The 22,467-nt window shown below is 40.3% G+C and overlaps 1 protein-coding gene across 1 annotated transcript in view; it reads right to left on the reverse strand.

The window, feature by feature from the left end:
• Positions 1-6,891: 6,891 nt before the first annotated feature.
• adamts6 (ADAM metallopeptidase with thrombospondin type 1 motif, 6) overlaps positions 6,892-22,467 on the reverse strand; it is an 87,169-nt gene continuing 71,593 nt past the window's right edge. Inside the window, exons 22-25 of the mRNA XM_079599017.1 lie at positions 21,023-21,227; positions 20,756-20,932; positions 13,527-13,683; positions 6,892-9,701 (exon numbers count right to left, since the gene is read on the reverse strand). Coding sequence (XP_079455143.1) covers positions 9,592-9,701; positions 13,527-13,683; positions 20,756-20,932; positions 21,023-21,227 — 649 coding nt within the window. The 3' untranslated portion in view covers positions 6,892-9,591. The remainder of the gene's footprint in view (positions 9,702-13,526; positions 13,684-20,755; positions 20,933-21,022; positions 21,228-22,467) is intronic.

Consider the following 22,467-nt stretch of genomic DNA (forward strand, 5'->3'; position numbering starts at 1 on the left):
CTGTATCTCTTTACAGAAGCAGACTACATGAGCTCAGGGCTTTTTGGTGCCACAGATCAAAACCAGCCCTGTGTGATTTATCTGGAAAACTGTTGTTCAAGTAGAGCCAAAATTCTTTGAAGCACGTCTACCGTAATTCTCTAAAAGGGTCCCAGACATGTGCCATTTAGTGCTTACAAGTGCACGTGACCCCATGTGGATCTGGATTTGTGGAAGTTACAGCACTGTGTATCTTTTTTCAAAAACATTGTCCGGGAAGCAGACACACTGTCAGGTCAAATCTAGACTAAAAACATCTCTTTGGGCTAGCATACACATAACACATTATACACTTCTAATAATTCAATGTTAGGCTGCATAGATAAGGTCAGCCGGATCCGGGAACACTTCCCATAAATCCTGATGTACTCGTTACATCATAAGAAGGATGGCGTCTACGCTAATATTAGTCTCTCTGTTTATCCCGAGGTTTACCGCAGTCCGCCGGATCCAGGCCGTATCTGGATCTGATGAAGGACCAGTGCCTGGACACGACGACAACGCAATCCTGAAGTGTCAACTAGTCTCTCCCCTGTGAAGGCCTCCCTTTCCTTTACCTCTGTACGGATAAAACGTTGTCGGGATAATTCCGGTTCACATGGCCATGCGGAAGCGATAAATAATTCTTTATTATAATTTTTTAAGGCCAGACAAGTAGTTTGTTGAGGGTTGGTTTGTAAAGGACTACACGCCTGCGTACCTATAGACTAAACACGTGATGTGCATGTGCACACCGTCTGTGTTTTCGCAGGTTTGAAGTTTGCGCAGAGATAACCTTTTATTTTTTTTATTCAAGGCTTACAACTTGAAATCTATTTCAGGGTTTGCGTTCTCGAGACACCCCAGGCACTGTTGTGTGCGGATGAGCGGGCCGGAGCGCAGTGGGTGTTTTCTGTTAAATCGGTGTCGTGTCAGCCACAGTCGTCTAAGTCAATATGATCTTTACAACGAAAGTGAATCAATCAATCAAAACTGACTTTACCTGAACAATAACTTTATTCTAGAGCAATCTCTGTTACTGCAATTTCCTATTATCACAGCAAAGCTCCTTTGAAACAATCTATTGTTAAAAGCGCTATATAAATGAAGCATCCGTCGAGCTAAAGGAAAATAAGACAAGAGAACTTAAAGCGATAGTTCATCCAAAAATTAAAATTCTGTCATCATTTACATAATTTACCCTCATGGCATTCCTGTTGTATGACTTCCTTTTATGCACTGCAGAACACAAAAGTTATTTTAAACTATTTTTGTCTATACAGTGAAAGTCAATGGGGTCCAAAACAAAGCATTTCAACCCCATTGACTTTTTATTAATGGTTTGGACCAAATATATCTTCTTTTGTGTCCCACAGAAGAAAGAAATTCATGTTTTATAATGTATATAATTCAGGTTTGAAACGACTTGAGGGTGAGTGAATGATGACAGTTTCCATTTTCGGGTGAACTCTGGCAGAGCTCTGGGATGCATTTTATATCCCATTATGAATAATGCTAACATATGTTATCAGTCTCTATAATTAACTGTCTATTTAAAGAAGAATCCTCATTGGGTTGGTACTTTCTGGTTCTCATTCACACCTTTTTATCAAAACTGCCTATGATGTGCTAACGAGTTCCCACCTCAGTGAAGCCCCTGTTCTTGGAAAGCACTTGTGCTGATATTTTCTCTCTGCCTGTAATTGGCTACAAAGCTGGATCAGTAGAATCACAGAATTGATGGTGTGTGTCGCACCTTTGGCACTGGTTCTGATTTCCCTTTTTGAATGACAGAGACAGACCCTGCTGTTACTTCCTCTCATGCAGGAACATAATGTACGTGTTGATTGGCCGTTGGCTGTAGTTTTTGCGGTGGGTTCAAGCGTAACTTTTTGACTCGGATGCAGACGATGCGAGGCGACAACACAGTCTACTTTTGTCAATGCTAGTTATTTGTTGGCTTGATGTGTCCCACCTTAAAACTGAGTTTTAATTCATGTGAATTGGTTCATGCTGAGCAACCAACATAAAATGAAACCCTCACAAATTGGAACTCTAGGCTGTGACTCCGGCGTTACGTAAATTAAGTTTTTCCATGTGAAGTGCACAGGAGGTTCCTTTCAAGTGATTGCAATACAATTAACATGTTGCTAAGCTAATGACACAATATACTAATATGCACAAAATACATACCACACACAAATTGGGTAAAATATAATTAAATTTGGCCATTTTTATCAATGCTATTGTTTTGAGTAACACAGTATTTAAAGGCAATATGTCGATTTCTACTTGGCTCATTGCAGTGCATTCTGGGATTTTCTTATCTTTGGCCAAAACTAGGTAGTCTGTGGCTGCATCCGAAATCGCATACTTCCCTACTAAATAGTAGGCGAAAAAACAGTATGTGACAGAAGTAGTATGTCCGAATTCACAGTACTCATAAAAGAGTCGGCCAAAAGTCCTCGAATGACCTGCTAGTTCCGGTGAGATTCTGATTTGTGGATACGATGGACACTTTACTATCCCATGAGGCCGCGGGACAGGATTTATGAAGCGACAGTGAAGCGACACAACTGACGCTGGTAGGTCACATGATAATGACAACATGGCGGATGTAGTACATCCGAATTATATTCACACTACACACACTCATATGGCCGTGTGTCCACCAACGCGTTTTTTCACGCGGCTGGTGTATTTTTTCAATGGGAGCGCCGCGTTTTTAAAACGCCATTAACATAACGAGGCGCTGAGCTTTTTTTTTTTCACACTGAAGCGGCCAACGTTTTTTATAGGTCGCCGAGAGTTGAAGAATGCTCAACTTTGGGTAAAACGCAGCGCTCATCACTCACTTTTTACCCAACTGACCAATCACAGTGGAGGAGGGGCGGGACTAATACCACACCGACCAACCGCCACATTCTGCTTGTACAACATCAACAGATGACAACAAGCAGCATAATAACGGAACAAAATCATTTAAAACAAGAGCCAGATAAAATACGTTACATTGTATGGACATTTTAATATAGAATCAACACAGAAACTAAATATGTATGAAATGAGACATTAGTAACACTTTGGCGGATATTCCGTATCATAACAAGCAAAGTGTCTCAACTGAAAAAAATGCTCTCAAGCGCCCATAGCTAGGCTTTTTCAGCAGAGCGCCTTTGGTGGACACACGTCCTATAGAACATAAAATAAGTACCTACTCAGGAGACTACGCAATTTCGGACAGCCAGGTACACACCTTAAATCAGGGGTTCTCAACTCTGGCCCTCGAGATCCACTTTTCTTTTTAGCTCCAATCCTGAGGGAACTCACCTGCCTATAGCCGGAGCAAAACTCTTCCGGACAGTGGATCTCGAGGGCTAGAGTTAAGAACCACTACCTTAAATTTAGGTAGGCAGCTCACTAGGTTTTTGAACACAGCTATTGTTATTTGTCATTGTTATAGTCTTCAGAACTGAAAGCTTGTTTATTTTGCCTAATCTGTTATAATCCCCATGTACAAATATTATAAGTGTGATACAGAAGGCTGGTTTTGTCTGTCGTCCTCAACACTCTATCATGAAGAAGTGATCATGAATCACTGGCTAATCTACATTAAGACCACATAGGGACAGCATTAAACCATACCCCCCGAGGTCAGGCACTTTCAGGCAAACGCTCAGCCACTCCAGAGTAAACAAAGCCTTTGTTCCTCTCGGAGAACCTTCAAAGATAAACATCTGTTTTGGGTAAAGTAAAGTAAAAAACACGAGTGCAATCTTGCCATCAGCATGTCTTTGATCACCATTGCCTTATGCACATCCCCCTTACGCTAACAACGAGAACGCTCGGCTCTTGGGGGCGCAAAACCAAACGCTGTTCACAACATGTTGCCATCGACTGAAATGTGTTGACATCCATGTATGCAGTTGTAACATAAAGGCTTCAACTTAACCGTTTTTGGCTTCCATGCATACATAGGGCCGCCCTGTTATGCTATGTCATTATTTCTTTTGACATCTCAGCCTGTCCCTTTAGTTTACAAAGAGATAAAGAATGGAATTGTTTCTTGGCAAGTGTCTCTGCTGTCTTGCTTCATCTTTGTTGTGGCTATGCTGAGAGTCGACATGTAAACAGCCGAATTGTAGCTGACAGTTGCAGCCAGCTGCTGAGACCTTCTTAATCTTCTCTCAGTCTCTGTTTCGATCGCTCTCTTTTTCCAAGTAAACGAGACAGAAGCCCAAGCAGTTTTTCAGGTATTCAAAAGTAGTTGCTTTAGACAAAACAGAGCTGCTAGTAATTCATAGCATTACGGCAAGTAGGACATACGTGTTCAAATAGTGCAATAGTTGGGTTTCAGAAGTAAAAAATTCATTCATTTTGTCCATAGTGAAACTTTTTACCATAACGTATACTTTCCTAAACCTTTTTGAAATACGAGATTAAGGAATAACGTACAATCAGATGGTAATTCTTGCAATATTGTTTATTAAGTATTACCTCCCTTGTTACATGGCTACCCAATGAAAATGGATAAATACACAGAAATAAAATGTTGATTTAAGATGTTTTATAATTTTACTTTTATATTATATTAAATCTTCTGCCAAGGAAAAATCTGAGCAACATGATAAACACTAACAATATTACAAGTAATATTAATACTGTCCTCTGGGGTCATTTTCACTACAATTTTCACTGAGATGCAAGATGGAGGCATTGTGTTTGTACTGTATGAAACAAGTACGAGTCAGCGGAGTAATTCGAGAGACATAAAAGTTGTGCCATTTTTTAGGGAATGTTTACACGACAACAATAGGCTTAAAACGGAGAAGTTTTTCCTTTGAGTTTTCTGCGTACAGACGACACCATTGTCAAAACGATCCCCATTCACACGGATCTGCAAAAACGACAAAAAAACGCTGTATTCTCCTTCCAGGCCATTAGATGGCGATGAAACACTATAAACTGAACACGTAATACGCATGTGCATGATGTCATCGTCTTCAGAGATTCACGTTTTTGTTGTTTACAATGAGACTGTTTTCAAAAATGTGCACTTTGAAACCCTTTTTCAAAAGTTTGCGTTTTCAGGCGCCCAAAGGGTTTTAATAAGTGATGATAAATGTTCCTGTTGAGTGTCATGTTTGATATGATCTGTAGTGTCATATTTGAATTCCCAGTGAAGAACTACACTACCCATGATCCTAACGAGAGAGATCTTCCAATCAGAGAAGTCGCTGGACGTTGAAATCGCAGCAAATTACTCAGCAGCAAGCATTCAATCCCATAAAGCAAGGCAAAGAAAATAATCCAGTCCGTCCCCTTCAGGTGGTCAAGTTTTGGCTTGTTAGCATAGCCCTGTTAGCATTTAGTTGCCGTAACTACATGCTATGTGAACAATAGCAACTTTATCCACAGATAGACATTCAGAAGTAGACGACTTTTTTCTTTAAACCTTTCTTTAAAGAATCAGAACACTCTGGACATTCATCAACATCTTCTTGTGTGTTCGACGGCATAAAGAAAGCAATTTGTGTTTGGAACAACATGAGGGTGAGTAAATGATGACAGGATTTTCCTTTTTGGGAGAATTATCCCTTTAATGAATGAGCCTGTTGTTCTCCGGTAGTAAACTCATTTAGAATTACTATAGGCATTTGTGGGAGACCACAGGAAAGAACATCTAAGCAAACACAACCCTTTTAAAGTCATTTTATTCAGGATCCATTACATGTTGTAGGATTCACCAAGGGTACAAGCCAAAGGACTGAGAATGTTAAAGTTAATATATTTTTTTTGCTTACCCTTTGACACCATTTACCATTATTTATTATAATTATTATTTTTTGTGAGCACTGGCCCTCGAGAAACAGTGCAGTAATACCATACCGACATACGCACACTCAAACTCACTGACTCGCACAAAAGCATTCTGACGTATTTTAAGAGCGCCCTAGTAGCAAAAAAGACACATTCAAACTCACATTTTACTAAAACAAGATTGTGAAGGGTGTTATTCCACTGCATCGTCTTCACTAGACTAGAGTTTGGTTTGCATGCAGTGAAACATACATAAGACAAGTGACACATGGCAATAAATTAGCATATAATTTACAAATGAAAAAAAAAATTAGTAACAGTGTACCAACATTAATAATACTGAATATAAAATGTAAGCAACTATTCACAAAAATGCAAAACTCTTCTATAGGTACAGGTTAAACAATGTGACATTCAAAGACACAAGTTCACAGCGATCAGTACCAGTTTCATTGAGTGTCTTATTGAGAGTCCGTGTCCCAAAGCCAGTAAACTTGTACTTCAAGCCTTAGGATTTTACCAAGCACAATATCTGGATGCTCAGCATGTTGGGCCTACAGTTCCGCTGTTCAAGGTTCACTCTTGAATAATCCCAGTTTAAACATTTCATAACAATACATATCCAATTCATGTTGTTTGTGGCTACAAAAGAGTAGCAGCAGCAAAAGTAAAATGGTTGTATGATTAAAAACATAAAACTGTCCCATAATTCCTCAAAACTTCAATAATCAATTGTGTCCCATAACAAAGGTGAGATCTACGATTGAGGTCCCCAGATGCTCTATGATTTGATGTTCCCTTGGCTAAGAGAGCAGGGTAAAGTCACTCAGTCATGGATGGTGGAAAACTGCAACATGTAGTTGGTGGAATGTTAACTTACGATCTTAAACCAGTGTGAGGTAAAAGAACAGAGAGGAAGGAAAAATTATGCTAAAGCTCTGTTCCAAAACTCAGCGAGTTTCTGTCTATGTCTTAGCTAGTCAATGAGAGACGAATTTCAATTGACAGGAAAATCGACCAATCATATAGTCCCTTTTAATGGGTGGGGCTTGTTATCACTGAGTGCATGACGCGTTCCGCCTGCTGTGAGGAACACGATCGAGAAAAAAAAATGCTAATAAATTAGCTGGCGCTATTCGCTATACTCTGATGTTTGCTTGTGAAATTTCTTTTCAAAGTTGACATGCAGTATTATAGAAGCGGACACAGTCAGCTAGGATGATTTTAGGCCAAGTTTACAAGTGAGAGGGCCAAGGTTCAAGAGTCACGGTTCGCTACTGTGCCACATAAATAGCATTCGTAAAGTGCACAGGAAACTTGATTCACAACTGATTCCAGTAGAGTTTAATGTTAGCATGTTGCTAATTAATAATGTGTAATAGTCCAACAAGCATAAAAATGCACAGCACATGAGTACTGGGTTCATTTGTATGCTATTCCACCTAAAAGTGTCATAAAAAGGAATTGCTTACTTTTTGGAACAGTCTTCACATCAGGAACGCACCTATGATGCCTTAAAAAGCTGATCTATGTAGGAAGCTCACCCGAATTTGGAACAGAGCTAAAGTATTCTTGGATTTCTGTAATTTGCTTAGACCGCATACCCAGAATGCATCATGGTCTTATAGCACCACGGGGCCAGAAGAGCCGCCCACTCAAAAGATGAACGGAAGAAGGGCAGTGGAACAAACAGTCCTCCACTGAGGGAAGAAAAGCACCATTGAGCGTGGAGGGTTTAAGAGTGTGGGCTGGAAGCACTGCGATATCAGGGAAGGAGGAAGAGGAGGTGTTTTGGAGGTAGTCGATGGCAAACCGGATCTGGCAGGTTACCCAGGCACTGGCCCTTCACTTAACTCTACTAATGCATCAGCGTCACAGACCAGGAGATATCCAAGCAAGTCATCCCCGTGCTGATGAATTGTCTGTGCACACTGCTGATAATGTGGCGGATTGTGGCTGCAGCACGCATTTTATGTGAGAATTATTGCGTCTGGAACACGGCGGGCCCCGGAACAGACGCATAGATGTCAGAACCCCAGAATTTAAAGCAAAATACGGATCCATAAAGCAGAATCACGTCAGAATCGCAATTAATGTCTCTCTGGTGTCCACAATAATTCTAGAGACACAATAGTAGAAACGTCCCTTTGGAACTAATCTGATTTTCAGGCCTTGTTCGAGTGTCAGACAATGGTGGGATTCTTTGGCCTGTGGTCATGTGGTTCAGCTCAGTAAAACAGGTGACTAGCACAACTGAACATCTGGACTCTGAAGCTCTATAATTGAGATTTATCCTGCACAAAGTCAGCACCCAAGCACACTACCCTGTTTGTCTTTGGCCCTTGGGTCTCAATGTTATTTTAGAAAGTTATTGTCAAAAGTGTAACAACTAGGGCTGTCAAGTTTAGAAGCTCCTCAACTGGCAGAGCCTGCGGCTAACAACTCCGAGGTCAAGGGTTGTAGTCCTTGAATTCAATGCAAGTCATTCTGGATAAAAGTGTCTGCCAAGTGAGTGAATGTACATAGAAGTATCAAGTTATTGATTTTAATAAAAACCACATGCATATCTAGTATTGGGTAACTCCATTTAACCACAAAAATAAACAGTTGAGCTGACCAACACAGACTCTAACCATCTATACCAGGGGTGTCCAATCCTATTCATAGAGGGCCACTGTCCTGCAGAGTTTAGCTCCTACCACAATTACACACTCCTGAACCAAGTATTTAAAGAATTCAGGATTACTAGAAACTTCCAGACAAGTTTATTGGGCAGGTTGAAGTTAAACTCTGTAGGACAGTGGCCCTCCTGGAGGGAGCAGGATTGGACACTCCTAGTCTATATTTTTGAAATCAAAGGTCAATTCAATCTCTACCAGGGGTAGCCAACCCTGCTTGTTGAGGGCTACCATCCTGCAGAGTTTAGATAAAATTACAGGCAGGTGTGTTGAAACTAAGTCTGCTGAAAGGTAGCACTCCAAGAGCAGGGTTGGCTACCCCTGATCTATACCTATTTGTTTTTAGGGGTGGAAAGTATCATTTGAGTGGAAAATGTGAACATTTTTATACCCTAAAGAGGCGTTTATGTCACCAAGTCACTGTCCTGTCCATTGTTTGGAAACGTTCCTATCATGTGGTAGATCACGTGAATGGCAGTGTTCGCACTCCCATTGTTGGTTGTGGTCAGTCTCTGATGCTCGTTGCTTCAAATCGCCAAATCCTATTGAAAACAAAGGACTTCCAATTGCTCTGATGCTGCCAGCGTGAACAATCGCCATCATTGCCTCTGAATTCAGAGTTGCCAACAGAACCGTGGGAGGAGTGTATATGAGACAAGGGGATATACCAACATCCCAAACTCCTGTAGATGGGCGCCTTGAAGTAAACCTCTGCCGTGCTACTTCGGTGAGCGTTGTGTCCAGCACTTTGGATTATAACAACAGAAAGACATTGATAATAATAATAACCATTAGCAATTATTATTATTATTATTATAAAAATAACAACAATAATGATCATTTTATACATTCCCACTTCACAGAAGTGAAAATAAAACAGGTGTCAGCGCAGGGCTGAGCAGTGGTTTGGGTTCCACAGGGTTAAAAGCAGTTATGTGTGTGTTGATGAGCAAGAGAGAGAGGCTTCCTTCTCCATGCCCAGTGTTGACTCCTCCAACACTGGTCTGCGTTTCTCTCTGCCAGTTTTCTCTCTCTTTCCTTGTTGCAGCATCTGTCTCTGCTTCTCTCCGCAGGGTCAGTGTCCTTGGCACGTCTTGCAGCACATCTGCCTGAAGTACGCACGACTGCAGAACTTGAACTTCAGCACCAATGGGCAATATGCCACCTTATTTACGTCTTTGCACTCTAGGGGAAGAGAAAAAGGTGGAATGAGAAAGGATACGAGAAGGAGTGAGTAAAGTGGTCGATGCTGGGGAACCACAAAGGGGAAACTTTTAGGCTTGTGTTAAAGGGATGATTCACCCCAAAATTAAAAGTCTGTCATTATTTACTTGTTCCAAACCTAGTGGAACGCAAAAGATGAAATTGAGTAGGGACTGTCAAGCTTCAAAATCAGAATAAAGGTATCTTAAAAGTACTCCATACGAGGACATTGCTGTATTCCAAGACTTACAAAGCCATGATATAATGGATGTGTGTTCACTCAAAAAATCTTTTCAAAGTAGCCAAGATATTCTTCAAGCATTCACCATTTGAGTTCCACGTTAGAAAAAAGACAAATGGGTTTAGAATGACATGCAGGCAAGTTAATAATGACAGACTATTAATTTTGGATTACCTATTGCTTTCAAAACGCCAAGGAATATGGACTTGCCTATCATTTAATGAAAAGCATGTTTGCATTTCCTCTGAGGGCAACCTTTTGGGTTCTAACTGTGCGTTCACACCGGACGCGAATGGCGGGTCAAATTCGCGCCTGCCGCGTATAGTTTAACACTTGAACATTTTGAATGCATTCGCGCGTCCAAAGCAAGCGTTTGGAGCGAAATTGACACTCGTCCGAGGCGAAATCCGCTTCTTCTGGGAGAGGCAAGTGCTAGGCGGGAAATTTAAATATAATACTGTTATTGTGTCACGAAATGTAGTTTTAAGAGTTGTTCAGTCGAGAATGTAGTTGTTTAAAGCTCAAATCTGTGGTTTATTTATAAAGATAGCGCCTATTTAAAAAAATTGATCTGACGTTTCGGAGTTGTGAGATCCAGGCGATCACCGGGCGCTCAGCGCTGATGTAACCCGCCTGGAACAGCCTTACCTCAGCTAGTCCTTCTGACGTAAACGAGAAATGTTTAATTCACAATCTATAGCTTCGGTTCTATTATATGAAACATATAAAATACATTAATGACTCGTTATAACGTAGGTCAAACGACTTCTTTAATTAACGTTATGTGAGTTTTTCTTCATCTCATTCAGAAATGTAGCCTATGACTGCAAGTGTTCAGTGTCACAGTCATAGTTAACATCTGAACAATGTCATTCCTTCTTTCACGCGGTCATTTAGTCATTACAAAATCATTTATTGAGGCCAAACATATAATAATTGAGGCCAAACTTTTAAAATGACATTATAATCTGAAAAAATCGGGCCTTCCCCCGTTTATCACGTCACTTTACCACGTGACAGCAGCAAGCAGGCTCCGATTGGTTAACGTGGTGCGAATTGACGCAGAAGTTCAGATTTTTCAACTCGGGCGGAAGATGTGAATTCGTGTCCAACGCATGAATGCACAAAAAGCACTACATAAAATCACGGCAGACGCGCGTATTCGCCTCATTTGCGGCGCAGGAATTTTTTGCATTGACTTAACATTGAAATCACTCGAGCCTGACGCGCTATTCGCGTCCGGTGTGAACGCACCATAAGAATGCGAGTCATATTTTAGATGTCTGTGTGAATCCAGGTGGTAATCGGTCCAGGGTTTTAATACACTTGTGAAAGGGAGCGCAAATGTAAAGACTCAGAATTTGTCGTCTTTATAACATGGATGATATTTAGAGGTCTATATAAATCTCACCGTCCCGTCACCGGACGATGGTACAGTGTCAGAGGGATGTTTTACAACTTGGCCTGTGCTAATGTTCATTTCCTGTCTATTCCAACCTCTTGTCACATTGTGTCCTAATCGGATGCAGCACGATACATTTCCAGCAAGTAATTTTTGTTGTGCAAGATTCTATCCCTCTAGTATCCCTCTGGCATGCTAAGGTTGCAGGCTAATCTGTTAACAGCTTACTAAGCTAGCAGACTCTGGCCCTATTTACACCTGGTATTAAGATGTGTTTTGGTTGATCGGATCACAAGTAGACGAGGGAGACACATTCCTGTTTACACCTGGTGTTTTAATCCGTCTCTTTTACCCACTTCCACTTCCGTCCAGATTTCTTCAAGGGGAAGGTCTATGTATGGGCTTTTTCAGATTTTTCGCTCAAATGGACAAAATAAACTTGTGCAATTTACATGCGCCCGGAGACGCCGGAAAACACAGAGAGCAGCAGCTTTAGTTTCTGCTCTGATAGCCTGATAAACAGGGCCTAATAGCAGTTTATAAGCTAGCAGGCTAATCATTTAGGGCACGATTGCCTCGGACTATGCACAGCTAGTAGGCTAATTGGTTAGCTTGCAGACTGACAGAAAAAAAACTGACAAATGCTCAATTAGTTTAGAGTTTTGATTATATACATTCTACTTACCCTGAATATTAACCAGTGCAAGTTTTTATAGCACATAACTTATAAAAGGACCTAGTTATGCACATTGAATAACTGATATGTTATTCAACATATAATGGCGCTTTTCCACTGCATGGTACGGTACGGCACGGTTCGGTACGGCACGCTTTGGTGCTTTTCCACTGCATGGTACGGTACAGCTCGCTTTAAATGGTACCCTCTCTGTTGAGGTTCCAAGCGTACCGTACCGATATTAAAATGCACTGCAGATCACTGATTTGTCAGACAGAATCGTCACTACCAGCGTCATTGTATTTCCGACACGAGACATCAAACCCGCTAGTTTTAAATCGCCAGTAACAGCCACCGCTATAGCACCTGTTTTTAAACTACTTGCTTGAAGAAAAAAATTTAAATAAAAAACTTCCAAAAAAGAAATGGCTGAATCGGTCAGTGGACGAAGTGCAGACGTTCCTCTCGTTGGTTGCCGAGGAGCGGATAAACTGTAACGATCAGTCTATAATCCCACCCACTTTGAAGCGGTACTAACTGCAGTGGAAAAGCAAACCGAGCTAAAGCGAACCGAGCCGTGCGGAGCCGAGTCGTACCACGCAGTGGAAAAGCGAAGCGAGCCGAACCTTACTGAGCCGTACCATGCAGTGGAAAAGTGCCAAAAGTGTGTGCATTTATCATAGTACCTAAGGTTGTGTCTGTAACATAAATTAAACATGCTTGAGAACATTATTTGTGTGAATTGACCTATTTTGACCTACCAGTGATTGAATGTCGCACAACTCTGACGGAAATTCAATGATGTCAAGGTTGTAATGTAATTGGTCAAGAGCAGTGGAGGTTGGCATCTCCCAATAATAAGACCATCTCTGGAGGGGGACAGGATCTTGCCCTGTAGCACTGGAAAACTAATAGACTTCCTTTGCATCAAGACTAAAAGTCTCCCTTAAAAGAGGCCATGACTCAAGGCCTGGACACAAGCCTCTTAAAGTAATTACAGCGTAAAAGAGAGCGACCTGATTCACAGCGCCGGCAGACGGCCATCTGCATTAGTGTGGCAGCGCACTAACTGGCCCTATCGCAATTATTGTGACTCTTATTAGAGTCTTTAAACTGCCATGGCTGATGACAATGAAAGTAGACATTCCGTCACTGCTGTTGATTAGGATACAACTAATCCCATTAGAGTCCATTAGGAGAGATAATCTAACGCTGCTTCCCCAGTGAAGGAATCTGAACAGGGATCCATCACGCAAGGGTCATGGAGTTTTTATTGAATCCAGGATCGTCTAAATAGTGTCCTGCCTCGATTCCAAACAGAGGTAGTTAATAACGGGCAAGAATAGAACAATATAATCCTTTGTTAATTCAAAATTGAAAACAGAAAACTTTGTAAATGTCAACACTATGATCAAAGCCAGATGCAGCTGATACGAAAGTAGTCATCGCCGCTCTTTCATGGGATTAGCAGACGGGTGACTGACTTACCGTCGCCACTGGAGATGGGTGTAGCGTCACACTTGCTTTCACACTGCTGCATGGTGTTGGGCCGTAGTGAGTCTGGACATTCGGTGGAGGGCTGTCCAGTATACGACAGACACTGAACCGTCCGCATCTGCTGCCCTAGTCCACACTGAGCAGAGCACTGTAGAAAAACACACGCAATGAGACGTAAATTCAGCCGGTAATCCATATCTCAGAACCATAAACTGATCATTTATTTTCATGTTATGATAACAGATAAATGGATTATATAAAAATTCTCTATTTTGTCTAATATATATATATATTTTTTTAAATGGTACAGTGTATTAATTGTATTATATTTTATTAAATTGTAATGCACACTTCACCACAACTGTAAAAAACAAAAAGTTAGTGTACTTGGTTACCTAAAAGACAGCAGCAACAGTGAAGAGTATATTTGAGATGAAATATAAGGTGTGATGTATAAATAAGAAGCAAAATTAAGATTAATATCATTTTGCCACAACGAGTCAGTTAAGTTAGACTTCAGGAACTGGCCCAAAATTGTAAATAGAACAGTATTTTCAACCCATTTGTCAACAGACATTAAGTCTTGTCCACTTTCCCGCCAAGAACCATTGAGTTAAACAGGAAAGGGGATATCCGAATGATGTTTAACACAACCAACGTTGGTTGGTTTTTTAATTTACGTAGCGTTTCGAGGTAGCAAATCGGAAATCTGAAAGTGCTCAAGGGCGCTCTTTTACTTTCTTTTACTTTTCTTTCAAACTCAACTCAAATGTATCTACTATTTCCTTGAAATCATAAAAACCCACTGACTTCTGTAAATGAACTATATGCACGATCACTTCCGCATTTAGCCTCAATGGCCAACACAACTTCTGGTGCAGTGAAGTGTATAGAAATTGTGAGAAAAATACACAAATGAAAAAAAAAAAAAAAGTACTCTTGAGGAAGTGTCCCACAACAGGACAAAGCAATATTGATATGATCCACCTTAACGCTAAAGATATTTAAAGCTTCTGGAAATCATTACTAACATGTTACATTGTAATATACTAAAATATTATGATAACCATAGTTACTAATATATATAATATTCTATATTTTAGCATAGTTAGGTGTAATCGACAGTTTGTGCTATGGGAGAATACTATACCAGAAGCTTCTGTAGTGCTGAGTTTTTAGTGTGCATATAGAGTCCATTGTGAAGAAGCCAACCAATTAGACTGGTGTGAGTGATTTAAAGGCATTTTTTGTGTGTGGTGTATGTCAGGCGGTCCGTGGCACGCTTGTGAATTCGGGCCCAAACTCAGTGCTCCACAGCGAAGGACCGAGAGCTACTTGCGGAATGTCATTGTAATAGTTTAATTGAATCTCTGACTACTGTCAGCTGTTCTACATTAGAGCTCTCCACGTTGCTGGAGGGAGTAAATTGCGACTGTCTGAAGTGAAACTGAGATGTATTCCAGTAGTCTCCTACCATGATGTAGCACAGTGATTCAATGGAAAAACTAAAGAGTTGCCTAGCAATCCAATACAATACACAAATTTAGCTCATTAGTCACCGTGCTGCAGCGCCTAGCGCGAATGCCACAGAAACGCTGACGGCGCATGCCAAGACAAGGATCTGATGTGGATTTAGTCATAAACACGTGTAAGACCCACAGTGAAGGACACCTCGCGGGACTCGAGTGCAGACATCTCAGATGAGTTTCCAGCAGCCTTCCCATTTCATCCCCTCTGTATTAAACAGACTTTATTAGAGCACGAGTCCCTGACAGACGGGATATGTCAGTGAAGGCCTTAAGTGGGATTTGAACCAGTGACCTTTTGGCCCATGGCTCCGTTCAACAGCCACTCCATTATGAGAGTCTCAGCTCATTGCAGGAATTATGGGATGGCGGGAAACTCGTACTACAGTAGTAGTCACTTCATTCGGGAAGATGGTTAAAGCTAGACTTTTGTTATATTTTTCAGATCATTAAATTATTGTTGTTCTTGTAACCTTAATTGTTGCTTATACTGTAGGTGATGCGAGACATTTTTTCTCTATTTATTATATTATATTATATTATATTATATTATATTATATTATATTATAGGGCTGTTGGATGTTTGAATCTGATTGGCTGAGGGACATTCTATCTAAGGTGTGCAATTATTTTCAGGGAAACGAACGGCTAAAGTAGTTCCAGGCAGGTCTTGACCGCATTACATCCATATCACTTCGCCAAATGATTTCTGTTATTTCAAAGGTCTTTACAGATCACAGCAGCAGAAGAACCAAAACCCACAACGACAATGACCAAGCAAATAAATATAGTAAACAATAGGATAAAAACGACAAATTATTTCCATGGGTTTTTTTTGCCGAAAAAATTACGTTTTATTATGTATGGAAAGCACATACTCTCTTTCTCCCGGTCAAAACGCACAGACACACACAGTACGGACACACGCTTGCACAGGAACGTGTTGTCAGCGCTGCTCTGACAATTTTATCAGTAAAATAGTTTAGTAACATAAAAAGCTACATGAAATTTGTCACTGGTGAGGTAATAACGCCGTTGTTCTTGAAGCAGATAAACTTACAGATTCTCTATTAGTTAAGTTCAGAGACGCACAGGTAATTCACACACGCTTCATCTCTCTCTCTCTTTCTCTCAGCAAGATAGTGTCGGCCTACCCTGGAAATCCAGAGTTCTCGAGAGAGCACAAGTTGAATTTGCTCAGCGAGTTACTCTGGTGTCGAGTAATGATGCTCATTAAAGCTACAGTACACTGTGTAACTTTTTTAGTTTATTCTTAGCTAAAAACACTTAGTTCTTTTTAAAAAATATATGTGCTCATTAATGTATATTTACTTCAAGTAATAAAGTATTCTCGTGAGTGTATAATATGCCATTGAAAATACATACGGGTGAGGGGTTCGAATGTCGGTCGCCATGTTGCCCCTCCATCTTGAAAGTGCATTAGCCAAAGAGGGACATACCCGTTAATTCAAGCTTCGCCTTTCGCGTCTCCGCAATTCACTGGCACCGGCCCTGTTTTTATTTTTTCCTTTCCCTCTCCCTCTCCCTCTCCCTCGCACCTCCGTCACATCAGCTGATCTCTGCTCACGGAGAAAATGATATAGCCTACAATGTAAACGTTGCCTTAAGGCAAGTGCACACTACAGGATTTTAAAACGTCGGGTTGAACTGTGCAGTTCACACTACATGACTTGCTCTCTGTGAAATCAGGAGTGTTCAAGTTGTTGAGCTGTTCACACCACACGACACAACGTGATTGATCCGCAACAGGAGGTAACTCACTACACGAGGTGACAACAACTCTGTCACCCAACGATTCTATATTGTCTACAAACCACGTTTTATCACGAAGAAATCACGCGATAAAACGAACCGGAAATGACGCAATACAGCACGCGCGCCACTACCCAGCGAAGAAGAACACAAGTACACAACACGCGAGTCTTTGTTTGAATATGGACGTCAGACAGAAATTAGTGCTGCAAACTGTTTGCGCGATGATTTGCTCTGGAAAATAAAATAAAAATTCCCATAGACAGTATAAACGGTATTTTCCTGGTGACCTCAACCCATGCCTTGCTCTGATTGGCTGTAGCTCATGGCATCACATGTGGTTGAGTCGTGCGACAGCTCCAGATATCTAGCATGCTAGATATTTTTCTGGGCTCGGCGACGCGTCCGCGAGGCGTCTGCGAGCGTCTTTGATGCGTTGTTGGCTCTTTCATACTAACAGATTGGCGAGCGTTCATCGGCCGCTAATCCCCCGCGATTTGCACGCGATAACAACCCGACCTGTCGGCGAGCTCAACGATTTGCAAATCGGGCTTAAATCGGGCTTAAAATCCTGTAGTGTGAACTAGGCATTACGCTAGTGATGTCGTACAATATACAGAATAACGATAGCACTGATAAAAGTTACTTTACTAAGATTAGCTTGCATTCGTCTGGGAACCTGATAGCTGATGTTAGCAATGAAATGGTAAACAAATAACGAAAACATAAAACTATTATTCATTTTACATAGATGTCATAACCTATATGTTAACTGACAAATTAAATTACTGCAAATTATAATAGTTTTCTGGGGGTAAAAATCACACAGTGTAGCTTTAAATATGTCCTTGTATCAGAGCTGCACCAATCACATCGGGTTATCTGATATAGGCGGGCCAGAGGCCAGAGGCAAAACAATGTCTTGAGATGTGGTTACCGTAGTATAAGCAGAATAATTAACTCCAGTCCGTTTAATTATTAGAAAATAATGTACTAAAATGTGCAATATTTTCTAATAATTCAACGGCCCGTCGTCAATTATTCCTTACTTATATTATATTTAAGTTTTTTTTTTAATATGCATTCCTTGTCATTGTAAACAATTGGTGCATTTCATCTATCAACTTGCTCCACCTTTAAAATGACTTTCCTTTTTGACTGATGTCTCTAAGCCCTCATTCAGTGCTCTGTAGGGATTACCCGTTTTTGCAACCCGGAAACAAGTTTGTATTTTAACACTTCCGGTTCCATAGTCCTGAAGTCAATGGTTTTTTGGTTAAATGCTTGAAATAAGGTCTATGGTAAACACAAGCTAAGGATATTTTCACATTTTATTCTACGATATAAAATACATCAATTATTCTACGATATAAAATACATAAATTATAAGTTTTGTTGGTCACAGAGCTTATGTTCTGCAATAATCCCAAAACCTATTAGCTTTTGTTGAGGGAACCAGGGTGATGCAAACTTCTATTTTTCAATCTCTCCTTTTCAACTGCCCTACATTTTTGTTCTCCCCTTATGGAATAACACCTGTAAAGAGGAAGATATTATTATTTTGTTTATACAGCATTTTTTCACAAGATTTACTACAAGCCACCACAGTTATCCTGCTCGTATCCTTATTTTCAAGAGAGAAACCACAGGGCCGTCTGAGAGTGATATGTTTTGTCTTTTTAAAAACATATTCTTGGCACTGACAGAAAACCTTGTCAACCGCAGAGATAAACTTCAAACAATCTGGATGATATTACCTCCACTTACACACTCTTGGGCTGTTATACTCGCTGTCACTCACGGAAACACACGTCACTGGCTTTCCAGAGGCTCTAGTTTATCATGCGAGCGTAACTTCTGTTGACGTCAGCTAAACACATGGTCTTTTTCATGCTGTATTAAAACAGTCTTTACGCATGTAGTGCACAGCAATACTCTTTCTTTAGTTGTTCTAAATCTTAACGACACGTGAAATACTTAACAAGGCTGCATTTGCTTGTAGTTTACAGTCAACATGAAACCGCATTGATTTTACTTCCATAATATGAGATGTATATTGGAGTGAAACAATATTTTAAGTAGGATGGTATTTGATTGGATCGAAAAAAGTGGGCATTACACACCAGAATGAGGCTAGATGATTGGAGGGGAGGAGTTTTGTATTTGTATCTTTTATTTAACAAGGATGCATTAAGTTTCACTTCAGCTGTTTAAAGCCAGTTTTGTCGACTTACCCGAATGCTGTAAAGTCGGCTAAAGCCACATACTTCTCTGGCATGATTATGGCAAACCACTCTAGACCAAAGGTTTTATTCTCTGTTATAAACTCTGTTTTAAATCCTCCGGTAAATACAATGTCTGGTGCCTCTGATGAGCTATGTGAAAGCTTCTTGAGATTTTTTATTGACAAAATATCTGACCTGAGATGCAAAGCTAGCCCCTCTCATACTGAACACTGAACACTCTAGTCAGTTGCTGAATTCTGTTAGCTGGGATGCTTTTGAGCCGATCACTCTGAATCTCCTCAAAGAAATTATAGCCAATATGAAACCTTATGTGGGGCTAAAAGGTATCGTCCTCCAGTGGTTCCAGTCTTATCTCTCGGGTCGAACTTTCAGAGTAAAGTAAAAAAAAATGTTCCTCTTCCGTTGCGCATCTAACCTGTGGTCTTCCTCAAGGATCTATCTTAGCGCCTTCTCTTTTCTCTCTCTATATGTTACCACTGGGCACCATTCTCAGAAGACACGGGGTATCTTTTCACTGTTATGCAGACGATACACAAATGTATGTACCAATCAAGAGAGATGATCCTTCTGCCCTTTCATCATTACTAAGTTATCTAAATGAAGTAAAATTTTGGCTGGACCAATTTTTTTTATTTCTAAATGAAAACAAGACAGAGATCATCGTTTTTGGGTCCACTGTTAATCCTCAGGCTTCGACCTTAGGCAGACTATCGGCTTTTAGATCCTCACGTGTACGCAACCTGGCCGCTCTACTAGATGAGTCTTTAAACTTTGATAAACAAAACTCCGCTGTAATAAGCTCTAGTTTTTATCAACTTCGTCTTCGAAGGTCAAACCTTTCCTTAATCATAAAACTCTTGAGATGGCTGTTCATGCTTTATCACCTCACGCTTAGACTACCGCAATTCACTTTACTCCGGTATTTCGAAAACTCAAATTCCTCTCAAATAGTCGAAAAAGTGACCATATCACCCCAATTCTGAGGTCTCTTCATTGGTTGCCAATTAATTTCAGAATTGATTTTAAAATCCTTTTATTTGTCTATAAAATCTGCAAGCACCGAGCTACCTATCTGAACTGCTACAACCATATACTCCATTAAGAAGTCTGAGATCAAGCGATAAGAACCTGTTATTAGTCCCACATTCCAGACTCAAGCGCAGAGGGGATCGAGCATTCGCTGTGGTTGGGCCTCGGCTGTGGAACAATTTGCCCCTAGAAGTTAGGACAGCCCCTTCCGTGATCTCTTTTAAGTCACTTTTAAAAACGCACTTGTTTTCATTGGCCTATAATTAAGGTTGGTTAGTTTTACTATTTCTCCATTGATGCTGTTTTTCCTTTTTACCTAAGTCTGATACTGCCATTTCTGTTTTATTATTGATGAGTCTGATACTGTTTTGCCATTTTTGTTTCCTTATTTTTTATTTTAAGCCTGACAATGTTTTTGCTACTCCTATTTAAGGCCGCTCTTAGCTTTCCTGCACTAATTGGTATTATGGTATTATCGTCTCTTAATCTTGCAGGTCTGTAAAGCACTTTGGTCAGTCAGTGGCTGTTATAAAATGTGCTATATAAATAAAATGAACTTAAGTTGATCAGAAGTGACCGTTAAGACATTAGTAATGTTCTTTTGAACTTTCTATTCATCGAAGAATCCTGAAATAAATCCTCGTACCTGTCCCCATTCTCCAGGGATCCAGCGTGGCGGCGGACAGCGGCCAAGGCTGCAGCGAATCCGGACCGGGGGTTTGTTATGGTCCGAACAGAGGGCCGGTGGGAAGGTTTTGGTCAGGTCGCTACTTTTACACAGAACAATGCGATGCTTGAAGCCAGGGCCACACTTTGGGGTACACTATAGACAAAAACACAACACAACAATATGAAAACGACTTCACAAGAAGATTATCCGAAGACTTTATAGATGAAGAACACATCAGGTCACCTCAGACCAATCCAGCGTCACCCACTGGGGTGGGCAGGACTGATTGTTGCAGGACTCTTGCTCTATTGGTCGATGGGTCAGACAGTGGCTGTCCTGCAGGGTCTCCTCCTCGGCGGGGCCGATTTTACGTATACACAAAACGGTTCGTGTTCGGATGCCTCCGTCACAGGTTTTCCCACATTCTGACCAGTCACCAATAAACCACCTGAAAACACACAAAATGGGAATTCTCCATCTATAAATATTTATTACTAACTGCATTTTGCATGATTTCCTCAAAATATATATTTAGTATGTATTGCATATATTCTCATATATATTCATATATTCCCCTCAAAATGTTTGATTGAAAAAAAAAAGAAAGTAATAAATAAAACAATAAAGTAAGACAATTGTTAAGTTACAAAGGATTTCTATTTCCAATAAATGCTGTTTTTATTCATCAAATAATCCTGAAAAATCACGGTTTCCACCATTTTTTAAAATGAAATCATCAAATCAGCATCAGTAATGATGCTGAAAATTCACTATCATTCATATTCAAATAGAAAACCATGTCTTTGTTACAGTGTAATTATGCCTTTAAGTACTGTGTAATAATAATTAACTACATGTACTTGCTATAGGGTTAGGATTGGGGTGTGGTTTAGGGTTAGTTGCATGCAATTATGCATAATTTATAGTTATTACAGTAATAATAATACTTCACAACTTTACTGTTTTTACTGTATTCTTACCAACCCCAAACTTCTTTTCACAATAAAATAAATAGATATGTCTTTGCAGTGACTGTCCCTCACATCTCTCAGTGAAACGCAACATTGCAAAATCCATCAAGATCTTGATTTTGATATATTAGTTTCAGGGGCTTAATGCAAAAATAATGCCTTGCCACATAGTGGCCTAAAATTAGCAAGAAGAGAAACATTTGGCATAAATGGCCTGAAACGCCATTTTATGTACTACTCAAAACCATATTTGTACTCTCAATTGGTTTTTGGACTCTGCAAATGCACTTTGTTACGGTTCAGCGCCTGTGAACTCCACACAACGGCAACAACAATTCCAAATTTGCATTCAATTTGTCTTCGTTTTTGGCAAAACTACTCCTACACTTTAGCTGGGCTGTGGAATACAGACATTTTATATAACCGTGTCTTTTTATCATTTGTTACGGCTGAATTAGTTCCCTGTGGTTTGTTTGCATTCTCTTGGCGATGCTCTGATAAAGCCACGGACGATGTGTCTTATGAAACGCTAAGTAAAATAAAATTAAAGCTGAACAATAAATTAATAATGAAATAAAATCTGTCATAATCTGCAAGATCATTAGAGAGAAATGACCTCCCCAAAAACAACAGGGTGTTCTCAAATGACCATTACGACCCTTTCTGGGCCGGAGACCGCATTCCTCTGACATCAGGTGGAGATGGAAATAGATTTGA

The sequence above is a fragment of the Phoxinus phoxinus genome (assembly GCF_949152265.1).
Source record: "Phoxinus phoxinus genome assembly, chromosome: 23".
NCBI lineage: Eukaryota > Metazoa > Chordata > Actinopteri > Cypriniformes > Leuciscidae > Phoxinus > Phoxinus phoxinus.